Source organism: Chiloscyllium plagiosum, unplaced genomic scaffold (genome assembly GCF_037043375.1).
Source record: "Chiloscyllium plagiosum isolate Xiang-an unplaced genomic scaffold, Cpla_swu_hap1 HiC_scaffold_8, whole genome shotgun sequence".
NCBI classification, from domain to species: Eukaryota; Metazoa; Chordata; class Chondrichthyes; order Orectolobiformes; family Hemiscylliidae; genus Chiloscyllium; species Chiloscyllium plagiosum.
In genome coordinates, this window is record NW_028270146.1 from 6,683,220 (window position 1) to 6,698,283 (window position 15,064).

The 15,064-nt window shown below is 48.0% G+C and overlaps 1 protein-coding gene across 1 annotated transcript in view; it reads left to right on the plus strand.

Moving 5' to 3' along the window:
- The first annotated feature begins 444 nt into the window (after window positions 1-444).
- Window positions 445-15,064, plus strand: part of mthfd1b (methylenetetrahydrofolate dehydrogenase (NADP+ dependent) 1b) — a 97,394-nt gene continuing 82,774 nt past the window's right edge. The window contains exon 1 of the mRNA XM_043696891.2: window positions 445-513. Coding sequence (XP_043552826.2) covers window positions 476-513 — 38 coding nt within the window. The 5' untranslated portion in view covers window positions 445-475. The remainder of the gene's footprint in view (window positions 514-15,064) is intronic.

The following is a 15,064-nucleotide window of genomic DNA, read 5'->3' on the forward strand; positions in this document are numbered from 1 at the left end:
GGTCAATACTGAGCTGTAATTGGTGCTAGCCGCAGTGGGCGGGCGTGTCAATGCTATGCTGTGATTGGTGTATGCTGCAGGGGGCGGGCGGGTCAATGCTGCGCTGTGATTGGTGCAGGCCGCGGGTGGGCAGGCTTGTCAATGCTGCGCTGTGATTGGTGCAGGCCGCAGGGGGCGGGCGGGTCAGCGCTGTGCTGTGATTGGTGCAGACCGCTGGGGGCGGGCGGGTCAGCGCTGCGCTGTGATTGGTGCAGGCCGCGGGTGGGCAGGCTTGTCAATGCTGCGCTGTGATTGGTGCAGGCCGCAGGGGGCGGGCGGGTCACCGCTGTGCTGTGATTGGTGAAGACCGCAGGGGGCGGGCGGCTCAATGCTGCGCTGTGATTGGTGAAGACCGCAGGGGGCAGGGTCAGTGGGCGGTCTGAATTCTCCCGCTCGCTGCGGTTGGTGCTCAGTCCGCGGGCGGCGCGATCCGGTTATGGCAGCGGCGGTACTGAGCGGGAAAGAGCTGGCGACGTAAGTGGCACCAGGCGGAGGGTGGGAGGGAGGTACCGGCACCCCCCCACCCCCCACATCCCCCACCCCCCACATCCCCCACCCCCCACATCCCCCACCCCCCACCCCCCAGATCCCCCACCCCCCACATCCCCCACCCCAGCCCCCACATCCCCCACCCCCACCCCTACCCCCACCCACACCCTCACCCCCCCACCTCCATCCCCACCCCACCACCCTCACAACCCCCCACCCTCACCCCCACCACCCTCACCCCCTCCACCCTCACCCCCCACCCTCATCCCCTCCACCCTCACCCCCTCCACCCTCACCCCCTCCACCCTCACCCCCTCCACCCTCACCCCCTCCACCCTCACCCCCCACCACCCTCACAACCCCCCACCCTCACAACCCCCCACCCTCACCCTCACCCCCTCCACCCTCACCCCCTCCACCCTCACCCCCCACCCTCATCCTATCTCCTCCCTGACCCCTCCCTCCCCTACTCCCTCCACCCACGCCCCCTCCCCCCACACCGTCCTCCTACTCTGCCCGTCTCCAAACTCCTCCCTCCCCCATAGTCCCCCTTCCCCATTCTCTCTTCACCCTCTCCTGTCCCTGATGAAGGGCCTTTGCCCGAAACATCGATTCTCCTGCTCCTCGGACGCTGCCTGACCTGCTGAGTTTTTCCAGCACCACTCTAATCTCCAGCATCTGCACTTTTGCCTACTCCCCTCTGCCCCCAACTCTCATTCTGATGCGGGTATATCTGCTGAATCCAGCAAATACAAGCTCAGGAGAATGGCCATCTGTGTCATAACGCTGCTGTGATTCATAGGGAGGCAGTGGTCAAATACATTTAACCTTGCTCAGTTGAATTATTTTGGAATGCCAATGAATTAGTGTGCATCATTAGAGAGGTGATTGGAAGGTGAATAAGTCTAGAAGCTATTGTATAACGTCCATCTTTTTATTTTGATTGCGGACTGAAATGGAAGAGAATCTGGTCAGCACAAATGAGTTGCTCTAAAGGGTTTGTTTTTGTGCTGGATAACTCTACGACTCTATAACTGCTTTAGATACCGAGGATTGTGGAAGGGATTGTAGAATGTTTTAAAAGCAAACTACCAATACTTACTGAATGTGCTGATTTGACTCTTGTTTCTTTAACAAATGGAAGCACATTACTGTAGGCAGATTGACATCAGGGAGTGTGTACAAACTGAGATTCGAGGAGAGATTCAGTCAGCAACAAATAGCTGATTGGTCTGTGCAGTGATGGCTTGTTGTCAGTCACCAAAGCCCTCTGCCTGTCGACAACTATATGAGTGGCTCCCAGGCACCTTAACTTGTTGTCTGAATGAGATGGTCAGAAGCTTTCAGATCTTCAGAACGGAAGGTGCATCTTTCTGACAGTAAAATACCTGATGAAGAGCTAATGCCTGAAATGACAACTCTCCTGCTCCTGGGATGCTGCCTGACCTGCTGTGCATTACCACACGTTTTGACTCTGACCCACCAGCATCTGCAGCCCTCACTTTATCTTGGTGAAATTCCTGAAGTAGAACAGCTTATTTTTCCCCAAAAGTTGATGTAAGTAGTAAGTCAGAGAATTTGTAAGTTGTGGGCCAGTCTGTCTGTGCATCCTATAAGTGACAGTGTGCGGACAAGAGTGCTAGCAAACTAGAAGGATCACCTCAGAGAACCTTGTGATAGGGGCCACTAGAACTGCCTTCCCCATAATACCCATTTAATAGAATGATTTTATTGTCATTTGTATTTTACAGTGAAAGAAAACAGTAAAACATGGTGAAAGGCTTTCACTGTTGCCATGATTCAGCACCACTTTGAATAGTTTAAGAATAACTTTAAAAAGTTAAGAAGGTGTAACTTAAAGTAAGTCCAAAACCCATTCCGCCTCTGCAACTGCCACACCTAGCCAACGTCAAAGTTGCCAGATGCCAACTTTTGCTGCTGGACGGATGTCTCTGACAAAGCAGCTGATACCCAGGTCCCCGTGCTCGGCCCTCCATCAGCTGCGGTCCGCCAGTGTCCCACTCGCGGGCTCACCAGCCACTGCCGCACTCCAGACCCTGAAGAAGCTGCTGTCTGCCTTTCCTTGTCGACGCTGTTACAACTGATGCCGCCATGACTGATCTCTCCCCAGAAGGTAAGTAGAAGCAAAATCTGAAAAGACAAAAGATGAGAGAAGAAGGAAAAAAATAAAAGAAAACAAAGAAAAGTGGGCAGGGTGGACGTGCCTCAGGCACAGGAGCCCAGATACTGCCTATTCTGCTGCTTTTGCTGTGAGGAGGGAAACCTCACAGGAGTTAAAGTTTTTAACAGGTAGAGTTATATGTCAGCAGTTCATAATTGTTCACAAAACTCCCCATTATTCAGCAACCAAACATCTGAAATACTCATACAACCAGTTATCTGAAAGGCAGTCTTCCTACTGCATGTGCTGGTACATAATCCGAGATTCAAAAGAGGAAATCAGAATTGTAATCTCCTGAAGACTAACTGACTGAGTTAGTGTTCGGCCATGGGGCAGTGAGGTTGATTGGTGCGAGTGTCCTGGAGATGTTCCCTAAAGCGCTTTGCGAGGAGGCGTCCAGTCTCCCCAATGTAGAGGAGACCGCATTGAGAGCAACAGATACAGTAAATGACATTGGTGGATTTTCAGGTAAAACTTTGATGGATGTGGAAGACTCCTTTGCCCCCCTACATGCTGGGACCCTCCAACCCCAAGGCATCAATGTGGACTTCACCAGTTTCCTCATTTTTCCCCCCCCCCCCACTTCTCTCGGTTCCAAACTTCCAGCTCAGCACTGCCTTCATGATCCTTCCCACCTATCCACTCCACCCTCCCTCCAACCTCTCACCTTTACCCCGACCTCCAGTCACCTATTGCACTCTCAGCTACCCCTCCCCCACCCCTCCCATTTATCTGTCCACCCCCGAGGCTCCCAGCCCCATTCCTGATGAAGGGCCTTTACCCGAAACGCTGATTCTCCTCCTTCTCGGATGCTGCCTGACCTGCTGTGCTGTTCCAGCACCGCACTCTCAACTCTAATCTCCAACATCAGCAGCCCTCACTTTTGCCTCTGGAAACTAGATGCCTCTTTCTCTCCAGTTGTGATCAGAGCTTCACTGCTTGTATTTATGAGCGGTTCAGGGCACTCGTTTTTAACATGCACGTTCATCTGTTGGCAGTGACAAGTTTGGCTTCTCCCAGCCACCAGTATTTCTCATGTATCCAGCACCCCATTATCCCCACCTGTGCTGGATACCAGGGAAAGTTGTAAGAAATAGTCTTTCCTGTTCAGTACAGAAAGCTGGTCTGTGCTTTCTGTCACCCGGGTACTAAAAAAAATTGGGGAATTTTGTATACTTTTATAATATCTTTAAACTGTGTGATGACTCTGGGAATAATGGGGCTTGATTCCCAGCACACTTCCCCGGTGAGGCCTAACAGAAGTCTCCAGTTGGTTTCCAAGCTGGTGTTGATTGACAGCACCAAGTGTAGTGTACCAGAGCTGGAGTGGTTTGGAGTTCCTGCTGAACAGCGACCCCACAGCAGCTCACAAACAAAAATTACAATAAACGCGGAATTGTCGCACTTCATGGCCCCACCCAATCCTCTGTGTGCATTCTGTCTAGCCGGGAGTGAAAGATGGGTCCGTTGGGCAATTTTACGTTCTTTTAAAAATCTCCAACTTTTGTGGTAACTCCGAGAATCGCAGTGCCTGGATTACAGTGCCCAGTCCAGCCAGGTGTGATCACTGGGAAAAGGATGGAAGAGCAAAGGACTGTGTGGAATCAATCACAGAATTGTGTGTTGGCTGGAGGTTACCGCAATATCTCTAAATAATGGAGGAATGGACTGTGACCGTGCACAGTGAATTTCAGGACAGGAACTTGAGCTGTAACCGAAGCAGAAAATCCAGAAGAATAGTTACACAGTTAACAGATAACAACAGCACTGTACTTTGACAAAGAGAACAATGACTTGCATTGATTTAGCAACATTAGAGAAGTTAAATATCCCAAGGTGTAACACAGGAGTGATCAGGAAACAAAATCTTATAGCAAGTAAGGGGATATTCTGGAAGATGAACCAAAGCTTGGTCATAAAGTGAGGATTTCAGGAAAGTCTTTAAATAAGAAAGCAAGGGAGAGAGAGAGAGACCGAGGAGATCAGGGAGTAGATTCCATAGCTTGGGGGCCCAGGTGGATGTGTCTGACTCTTTAATTCTTGATGTGCAAGGAGGTCTGGAAGTTTCCGAGTTAAACCCGATGAAGGATTCTGTGGTTGCTGACAAAAGCAGATAGTAGGCTTGCAGGCCAGGAGTGTCATCGGTGCAGGTAATATCAAACCCCAGCTTGAACTTTGATGAGTAATGTAGTCCCTGTAAACCAGGGGAGTTTAACAGAGTGGGAGAGAGGAGATTGCAGAGAAAAGGCAAGGGGTGCAGCAAAGGATCTCAGCAGGGAGCTGTCAGCATAGGAGCCAACTTGTAACCAGGGGGGTATTGTGACAGGGAACTGCACAGGGCCGGTCTGTTCCTCAGCCTTTCAGCTGACTATCAGCTCCATCTCACTGTGATACCTTCTCTACAATCTCTACTTATCTCCTGCAGTTCTGCCATTCTTAAACCAGAAACCAGGTCAAATTAACAAAGGTTAAGTATGAGGGAGATTACACAATTAAGTGCTGTATTCCCTGGAGGTTTGAAGGTGAAGACCCGAACTGACTAAACTTTTCAATATATTACCTGTGGATAGAGAGAAACAAAAACAGGAATTGCTGGGGAAATTCAGTAGGTCTGGTCGCATCCGTGGAGAGAGAATAACAGACTTAACATTTCGAGTCCAGTGCCCTTAATTCTATTTTTCTCTCCAATGTTGCTGGACACGAAACATTAGCTCTGCTTCTCTCTCCACAGATGTTGCCAGATTTGATGAGTTTCTCCAGCGGTTCCTGTTTTTGTTTCAGATTTCCAGCATCTACAGCTTTTGGTTCCATTATAAAGCAGAAATAGTTTCTCTCTCTCTGTGGAATCCGGGACTAGTCTGTGTAGTGTTACGGACCAGGCTGGACCCCTCAAAACATTTCACAGTGGCCTGGACACTAACTTTTCCAGTTGTTTTGAGCAGGTGTATAGTTGATATTCCAGGAGTGATACCGCTAGTCAAAACCACCCAGTTTTAAACAGAACAGAATTTATTTACAGATTACCAATGAAACACAAACAATAGAGAACAGACTATAGACTAACTTAACCTATCCAGAAACCCAACAGACTATCCCAACTTAATGATGCTGTTCCAAATTCCTGCAACAATCCCCATAAACACCCTTTATGACGGAGAAGGTAAAATCAAACACCGGGTCAGAGGGATATGGCATGGAACACCTTCTTTCCTGGAGCTGTTTCTTTCACCAGCAGTCTTAAAAAAAACTGACTGCTTGCTGTGAATAGCCAGACTGCTAAAACCACAAACAAACCAGAGAAAAGCCGAGCTGGGAGAACTGGCCACTTCCTCTTTCATTGTACAAGTGTGTTTTTTTTATTTAAAAGCTTCTTTGAGTGGATAAATACAAACAAGACAGAAGGTCTGTCTTGACGACCCCTCTGGGGAAAGAAACCCAAGGACAACCTAACCTTGTTAAGGGAGCAGCATTGTCACAGTAGAAACAACAGTGAAATCTCTCAACAGTGTAATTAGACGTGTTATTTTGTTGAGCTGTTGGGGGTCTCTGAGATGTTGGGGGTCTCTGAGATGTTGGGGGTCTCTGAGCTGGCCGGGGTTCTCTGAGCTTGCTGGGGTTCTCTGAGCTGGCTGTGGGGGGTCTCTGAGTTGGCTGTGGGGGGTCTCTGAGCTGGCTGTGGGGGGTCTCTGAGCTGGCTGTGGGGGGTCTCTGAGCTGGCTGTGGGGGGTCTCTGAGTTGGCTGTGGGGGGTCTCTGAGCTGGCTGTGGGGGGTCTCTGAGCTGGCTGTGGGGGGTCTCTGAGCTGGCTGTGGGGGGTCTCTGAGCTGGCTGTGGGGGGTCTCTGAGTTGGCTGTGGGGGGTCTCTGAGCTGGCTGTGGAGGGTCTCTGAGCTGGCTGTGGGGGACTCTGAGCTGGCCGGGAGTCTCTGAGGTGGCCGGGGATCTCTGAGCTGTTGGGGTTCTCTGTGCTGGTTGTGGGGGTCTCTGAGCTGGTTGTGGGGGTCTCTGAGCTGGTTGTGGGGGGTCTCTGAGCTGGTTGTGGGGGGTCTCTGAGCTGGTTGTGGGGGGTCTCTGAGCTGGTTGTGGGGGGTCTCTGAGCTGGTTGTGGGGGGTCTCTGAGCTGGTTGTGGGGGGTCTCTGAGCTGGTTGTGGGGGGTCTCTGAGCTGGTTGTGGGGGGTCTCTGAGCTGGTTGTGGGGGGTCTCTGAGCTGGTTGTGGGGGGTCTCTGAGCTGGTTGTGGGGGGTCTCTGAGCTGGTTGTGGGGGGTCTCTGAGCTGGCTGTGGGGGTCTCTGAGCTGGCTGTGGGGGTCTCTGAGCTGGCTGTAGGAGTCTCTGAGCTGGCTGTAGGAGTCTCTGAGCTGGCTGTAGGGGTCTCTGAGCTGGCTGTAGGAGTCTCTGAGCTGGCTGTAGGGGTCTCTGAGCTGGCTGCGGGTCTCTGAGCTGGCTGCGGGTCTCTGAGCTGGTGAGTGACTCATTGTGTTTTTTCCAGCAGAGTCCAATGGCATGTGGTTGAATCAGGCCTGAACTTGTTAGAGGGCTGTGCCAGGAACAAGACTGCAGGTAGATCAGCTGGGTGCTCCACCTCTCAGCAGTGCTGTACCGGAGGCAGCGGAATTTGCCTGAAGGGCACCCTCATGGAGGATGTCGAATGTATCCCTGCACATAACAAATATGGTCAGCAGTATTGTGAATGACGCCAATGCTGTCCTTTCGCAATCTGGGCCCTTAACGTTGAGTTCAATTGGCTTTTAATTTCTCTGCTAAAGGACAGTGTGGTCTCCAAGAGATGAACTATATTTTGGGCAAATGACTTTGAGCTTTTGCTACTACTCTGCAATAGATAGCAATAGCAAAAGAGGTGTTTAAAATGCTCCTGTCTCAGGCAGTTCAAATAGCAGTCTCTCTCCCGGTATCTGTGCCTGTAGCTGTCTGGCCTACACTGCTTACCATTTAGAAACCTTGATAGTTCAGGGTGGAAGTAGCTCACTGAGCTGGTAGGTTTGTTCTCAGACGTTTCATCACCATGCTAGGTAATATCAGTGAGCCTCCGGTGAAGCACTGGTGTTCTGTCTCACTTTGTATTTCTGTGTCTTGGTCTGTTAGGGTGGGGGATATGGTTTCCAGTTCTTTTTCTCAGAGGTTGGTAAATGGAGTTCAAATCTATGTGTTTATTGATGGAGTTCCGGTTTTGAAGGCCAGATCTCTAGGAGTTCCCGTGCCTGACTCTGCTTAGCCTGTCCCAGGATGGATGTATTGTCCCAGTCGAAGTGGTGTCCTTCTTCAGCTGTATGTAAGGATACTAGTGATAGTGGGTCATGTCATTTGGTGGCTAGTTGCTGCTCGTGTATCCTGGTGGCTAGTTTCCAACCTGTCTGTCCAATGTGGTGTTTGCTGCAGTCCTTGTATGGTAGTTTGTGAGTGACATTTGTTTTGCTGGTTGTTGGTATAGGGTCCTTTAGGTTCATCAGTAGCTGTTTCAGTGTGTTGGTAGGTGATGCCAAGGGGTCGGAGTTGTTTGGTCGTCATCTCTGATGCAGATCCTGGGTGCTGCAACACACTGCAAGCAGCAGAAGAAAAATACCTATACAGTGTATTCAAGAACAACAGGTACCTGATAAACACAGTCCGCCAATTCTAAAACAACAAACCCAAACAAGACACAACACGCCCAGAGACTCTAGCCACACTACCGTACATCAAAGACATCTTGGCAATGACTACCAGACTACTCTGGCCCCTTGGCATCATGGTGTCCCACAAACCTCCCACCACACTGAAACAGCTGCTGATGAACCTAAAGGACCCCATACCAAAAACCAGCAAAACGAACATCATATAAAAATACCCTGCAAGGACTGCAACAAATACTACATCGGAATAAATCCACATAGACACAGGGAGAATGTGCAAACTCCACACAGACTGAGGGTGGAATTGAACCCAGGTCCCGGCACTGTGAGGCAGCAGTGCTAACCACTGAGCCCCTGTGCTGCCCTTGGGCTACAGGATTCGCCTCCAAGAGTGAGCAGCTCCATGAACACCAATGCTTCTCATGTATACACTGGAAGCTCTATCTCCAATAACAGAGGACACTCAGGCTGGAAGGTGTGCCTGGAGTTGACTCAAGCCCGCAACCCTCTGAGGAAAGCAGCAAGAGTTGGCGAAGCAACCCAGCTGTCAGATCTGCATCCCGTGGATGCTGAACTGTCAGAGGAACTAAACCTGAGATCTTCTTCCCACTTCCTGATGCTGAGTGAATTCTTGCAAGAGAGGAATACTCGAGAGACCCGATCACATTATCCATGCTGGCGCTCCAAATGAAATGCTGAGGGAGTGGTGCACTGTTAAAGACACTGTCTTTTAAGTAAGTGTTCAGCTTCAGCAGCACTCTTGGATGAATGTGACGGATTCCATAGCATTGTCTCAAAGAACAGGCATTTCCCTGTGTTTTTGGTTCATATTTCTGCCTCTGTGAACACCACTGAAGCGCATCACAGTAAGTGGGATCCTACTGTATTTACTTTGGCTGCTGCAGTTCTTACTCGGGAACAACGATGACATTCAACGACATCACATTGACCTTCGAGTGCTCTGCGATACCCTGACATTATGAAAGCATTTCTGCAGTACCTAACTCCTCCTTTTGTATCCTGTTTGTATACACTAACTTAGCTGAAGCTGGTGGTTAAGAACAACGGGAGACTCTAGCTAAATCCATGACCAGCACTCCGAACCTAGTTGTGGTGTTTGAGAGACCAGCTGTTGGACGAGGTGCTGGGAGAGCAAATCAGAGCCATACCTCAGAAAAATGAGAGGGAAATCGAGGAAAGGTCTTCTGAACATTTCTAAGCAGCTTTTTCAGTGCTGCAATAGTTCATTGACCTTTCAAACCTCCTGGTTTAAATTGTCTGATGCAAGCATGCATTCATCTGTAGCCTGTTTAATCTTAATGTTTGTTTTAATGGCTTGGGTTATTGTCTTTGAAGCTTACAATCTAGAAGGGTTACTGGTTTATCTCATTGATCTGTTGACTTTACTAGTGTTGGGCAACTTGCCTTATAGATATTTGCCTTCTCCAGCAGGAACAAACCAGTCAGATTGCAGTGTCCTTGGGATGTCAGAGAGACTTTACCCAGCCCAGTAATACTGCCAGAATGTACCTGATTTAATTTTACTAAAGTCCCACCATCTGAACTCTCAAACCCTTTAACTGGTTCATTCATCAAAGACAGGGTCCCAAACAAAATGAAGGGCAAACGAGCACAGAGGATGTTATAGACTGTAGGATGTATTAACTACAAGAAAATTGGCATTTATGTAGCACCTATCATGACTGTAGGACATTCCAAAAAGTATTTTACAGCAGTGATATACTTTGGGAATGTGGGAACCAGGGCAGGTATGCGCAGCAAGCTCCCTTATGGTGTCCATCCCAGTCCAACAGCAGCCTGTCCACATGAAGGAAAGCATGAAAGGAATAGACAGAATTGGAGAAATTTTGGGATAGAATTCCACAATATGAAATTGAAATGGGATGGGATATACTGTCTCATTAGAACCTGCTCCCTCTGTCACCTGCGCTGGCCCAGTAGGCCATACCTCCTCTGAGGACACCCCCCCCCACCCCAGTCCCAGCCTGGCCCTGAACCGGCATCTTTCTCTCTCTCTCACTCCCTCGCCCTCTATCTAATGCTCTGTCTCCATCTACCTCTCTTCCTCTCCCTATCTCTCTCCCTCAATCTATCCCTCTCTCTCTCTCTCTATCTCCCAGTGTGACCTTTCTGAGCTGCTCTTGCCTATGAGACCCTCAATCCTATTCCCACTAACCTGCCGATCACCCAACTTCCCATCACTGGGGAAGGTAGGGATGTGATTTCAAGACCGTAATCTCATTAAATGATGGAGAAGGTTGGAAGGGCTGATTGGCCTACTGCTGGCTTTGTTCGTACATTCTGCCCCGGTCCCCATGTTAGCCAGCATTATTCATGTTTTTCTTTCTGACCTTAGAACTTCGCTGTCTGTCTCACTCGTCTTTTTGTCTCTTATTTATAAATCTTTATTCAACAGCCCCTCCTGAAAAAACTCAAATCTTTACTGTCCTCGCTGTCTTTGCAAATTACTGCCCCATCTCCAATCTGCCTTCTGTGTCCAAGCTTCTTGACCATGTTATGTCCAGCTGTTCTGGACTTCCATAATCTGTCCCAACAATCACTTTGCTGTTCCTGCCACAGGTCTGAAGTGTGGGTTTTTTTCACAAGGTCATAAATGACCTCCTGTGTGACTGTGCAGGGCACAGAATGTGTTCAAGGATCAGGCAGCTTTCTTTAACTGAGGGTTAAAGTTAGAGCTTGTTGTGGTATGGGGGTGAGGGAGGTGCTGCCTTTAATTATGTTTGTTTTACCTCTGGGCAGCTAATGAATGTTTTTCCTTTGCTCTCCAGCGATAGGAGCCTGAACTGCCTATTATCTTTTAAGTTAATAACTAATAAACTAATCAAATGAAAAGTTCAGATAGACAAGGCAAGTGTGGTATTGTAGCGACAGTAACTAAAGAAACCTTTCAATGTATTTGACCAAAATACATTCCGTTAGAAAGATTCATCCATGGCTCACTAATGACACAAGGCTAATGTTTGATTTTTAAATAAAGGAGTTTATTTGATTTGATATATTTTTTTCACATGCACCTAAGTACAGTGAAAATATAATCCAGCACAAAGAGTAGTGACTAACTGGAGGATTGGTCATATCTTAGAAACCAGCAAAGAACCATCAAGCAGTTGATTAAAAAATTAAATTGAGAGTAATGCTAATGAGGTTACCCTTTTTGCATCCTGCCACTGAGTTGGTTTTAGATCCACCTTGTCGTTTTCCATTGGGTTTCAGTGGGCTCTTAAAAACCCTGTACCTACTTGCTCTATCCGTCCCACACTTTGTAAATTACAGTATAATGTTAACACCACTCCAGTCATCCACATGAGAGCTGTCCCACCATAGCTATGGCTTTGGGACAAGTGAGATCTGTATTTTAATGTGGACCATGTCACTGGGATGTGGGTGATAACACTCTGGTGTTAATGATCCTCCGGGTAGTAGCACTGAGGGCTGAGGCAGATTTACATGTCAGAACTATCAGAAGAAAGATGAGTTTGTGTGCACTGAGCCTCTATCATGCAAGAGATGTGGGACAAGCCAGGCAGCTGCCTTTTCACTCAGCTGGAGTTAAGATCTTTCTCATGATCTGATAACATGATTTTATTGCTTAAGTGCTCATTTAGGCTCACCTGATTCGTGATTAAATCAACGTGCTGTGACCTTGAAGTCTCTCAAAAGTTCTACCTTTCCTGCAACCTGGAAAGTAAATCCTTCAGTGTGTGTGTGTGTGCATGTGTACATGTCAATTGTGTGTGTGGGTTAGTAGGGTTAGAGTGGATATATCATAGGGTCGTAGTGTTATACAGCATGGAAACAGGCCCTTTGGTCCAACTCATTGGTGCTGACCAGATTCTTTTCCATTTCAGTTAGTAGTCAAAAATATAGCAAAATAAAAAAGTAGTTGTTACGTAAAAGTTTCTAGAGTTGTTCACTCAACTGCGCACATCGTTCCAAGATGATTCAACTGAGCAAGGTTAAATGTATCTGACTACTGCCTCCCTCTGAATCACAGAGGTATTATTGCATAGATGGCCATTCAACCCATCGTGGCTGAGAGCCATTCTCCTGGTAAGTATCGGCTGGACTCAGCAGATATTTAATATTTTCCTAACATAGACTGGGATTGCCTGAGCGTTAAGGGCTTAAATGGTGTGAAATTTGTTAAGTGCGTTCAGGAAAGTTTCCTCAAACAGTATATAGATGGTCCTATTCGGGATGGGGCAAAACCTGACCTACTCTTGGGAAGTCAGGCAGGACAGGTGACTGAGGTTACAGTGTGGGAGCACTTGGGACCAGTGACCATCATTCTAATAATTTTAAAGAGTTATGAAGCGGGACAAAACTGGTCCACAGGTTCAAGCTCTAAATTGGGGCAAGGCAAATTTTGATGGAATTAGACAGACAGGAGCTTGCAGGGGTTGGTTGGAGTAGTTTGTTTGCAGGTAAAGGGACCTCTGGCAGGTGGGAGGCCTTTAAAAGTGAGATAGCGAGAGTTCAAGGTCTATATGTTCCTGTGAAGGTGAAGGGCAAGGTTGGCAGGGATAGGGAACCCTGGATGACAAAAGATATTGAGGCTTTGACCACAAAAAAGGAGACGTGGCTCAGGTACAGGGTGCTGGGATCAAGGGAATCCTTTTAGGAGATACAGGAGTTTACTGAAGAAGGCAATCAGGAGGGCAAAAAGGGACAATGAGATGGCCTTGGCTGGGAAGATCAGGATGAATCCATGGAGGTTCTTTAAGTGTTATTTTTCCTTTAATATGCTTAGAGAGACGATAGGACTAAAGTGGACACGTATGTGCAGAACCACAGGACATGGATATGATCTTCAATGAATATTTCTCCTTTGTGTTTACCGTGGAGAAAGACATGAAGACTTGGGCAAGTTAGTGGTCATATCTTGGGGACAGTCCATATCACAGAGGGAGTGTCAGACATATTAGAATGTATGCTGCAGCTGTAAAAAAAACTGTGGTGTGGCCAAACTTGGAGTATTGCGTACAGTTCTAGTCACCATGTTACAGGAAGGATGTGAAAGCATTGGAAAGGGTTCAGAGGAGATTTACCAGGATGTTGCCTGGTATGGAGGGAAGGTCTTATGAGGAAAGGCTGAGGGACTTGAGGCTGTTTTCGTTAGAGAGAAGAAGGTTGAGAGGTGACCTAATTGAGATAATCATAGGGTTAAATAGCTTGGCTAGTGAGAACCTTTTTCCTCAGATGGTGAAGGCTAGGACAAGGCAACATAGCTTTAAATTAGGGGTGATAGATACAGGACAGATGTCAGAGATAGTTTCTTTACTCAGAGAGTAGTAAGGGTGTAGACCACACTGCCCCCAACAGTAGTAGACTTGCCAACTTTAAGGGCATTTAAATGGGCATTGGATAGGCATATGGACAAGAATGGAATAGTGTTGGTTAGATGGGCTTAAGATTGGTTCCATAGGGCGGTGCAACATCGAGGGCTGAAGGGCCTGTGCTGTGGTGTTCTATGTATGAAGGTGGATAAATCTCCTGGTCCTGACCAGATATATCCAAGGATCTTGCAGGAGGCTAGAGAAGAAATTGTTGGGGTTCTGGCTGATATTTTTGCATCATCGTTAGCCAAAGATAAGATCCTGGAAGACTGAGGGTAGTGAATGTTGTGCCATTATTCAAGAAGGGCTGCAAAGAAAAGCCTGGGATCTATAGACCAGTAAGCTGAAGACCATAAGACATAGGAGCGGAAGTAAGGCCATTCGGCCCATCGAGTCCACTCCGCCATTCAATCATGGCTGATGGGCATTTCAACTCCACTGAACATCTGTGGTGGGTAAGTTACTTGAGAAGATCTAGAGGGATAAGGTATACATGTATTTGGAAAGACAGGGTTTGATTAGGAATAATCAGGTTGGCTGCATGCGTGAATTGAATTGAATTGAGTAGAATGTATTGTCCTGTGTCCCGAGGCACAGTGAAAAGCTTTGGCTTGCGAGCAATACAGGCAGATCCCAGAGTTAAGTAGCATAGGTAGTAAATAATAGGTAAACAGCGGCACAAACAAAAACACAGGGACAGGCAAATGTTAAGGGTTTATGAGTCCATTCAGTATCTAACAACATTCCGGTAGAAACTGTTCCGAAACCGGCTGGTGCATGTGTTCAGGCTTCTGTACCTTCTCCCCGATGGTAGAGGTTGTGGAAAAACATTGCCAGGGTGGGATGGATCTTTGAGAATGCTGGCGGCCTTTCCTTGACAGCGGGGCTTGGTAGATGGAATCTATAGATGGGAGGTTGGCCTTTGTGATTGTCCGGGCCGAGTTCACCACTCTCTGTAACCATCTCCGATCTTGAATGGTCCAGTTGCCATACTTGGCAAGGGTATTCACCGTCATGCCAAATTTCCTCAGCTGCCTGAAGAAGAAGAGACCTTGTTGGGCCTTTGTAACCAGTGTGTCCACATGAAGAGTCCAAGAAAGCTTGTTGTGGATGACCACTCCCAGGAGTTTGACACACTCCACTCGTTCCACCTCTGTGCTGGGGGGCATGAGTAACATCCCGCCGAAAGTCAATCATGGGTTCCTTGGTTTTGCCAGCATTGAGAGCTAGGTTGTTCTCAGTGCACCATTTTTTCAGGTCTTCCACCTCCCGTCTGTAGTTTGTTTCGTCACCATCTGAGATTCGACCGACTATGGTGGTGTCATCAGTGAACTTGTAAATGGCATTA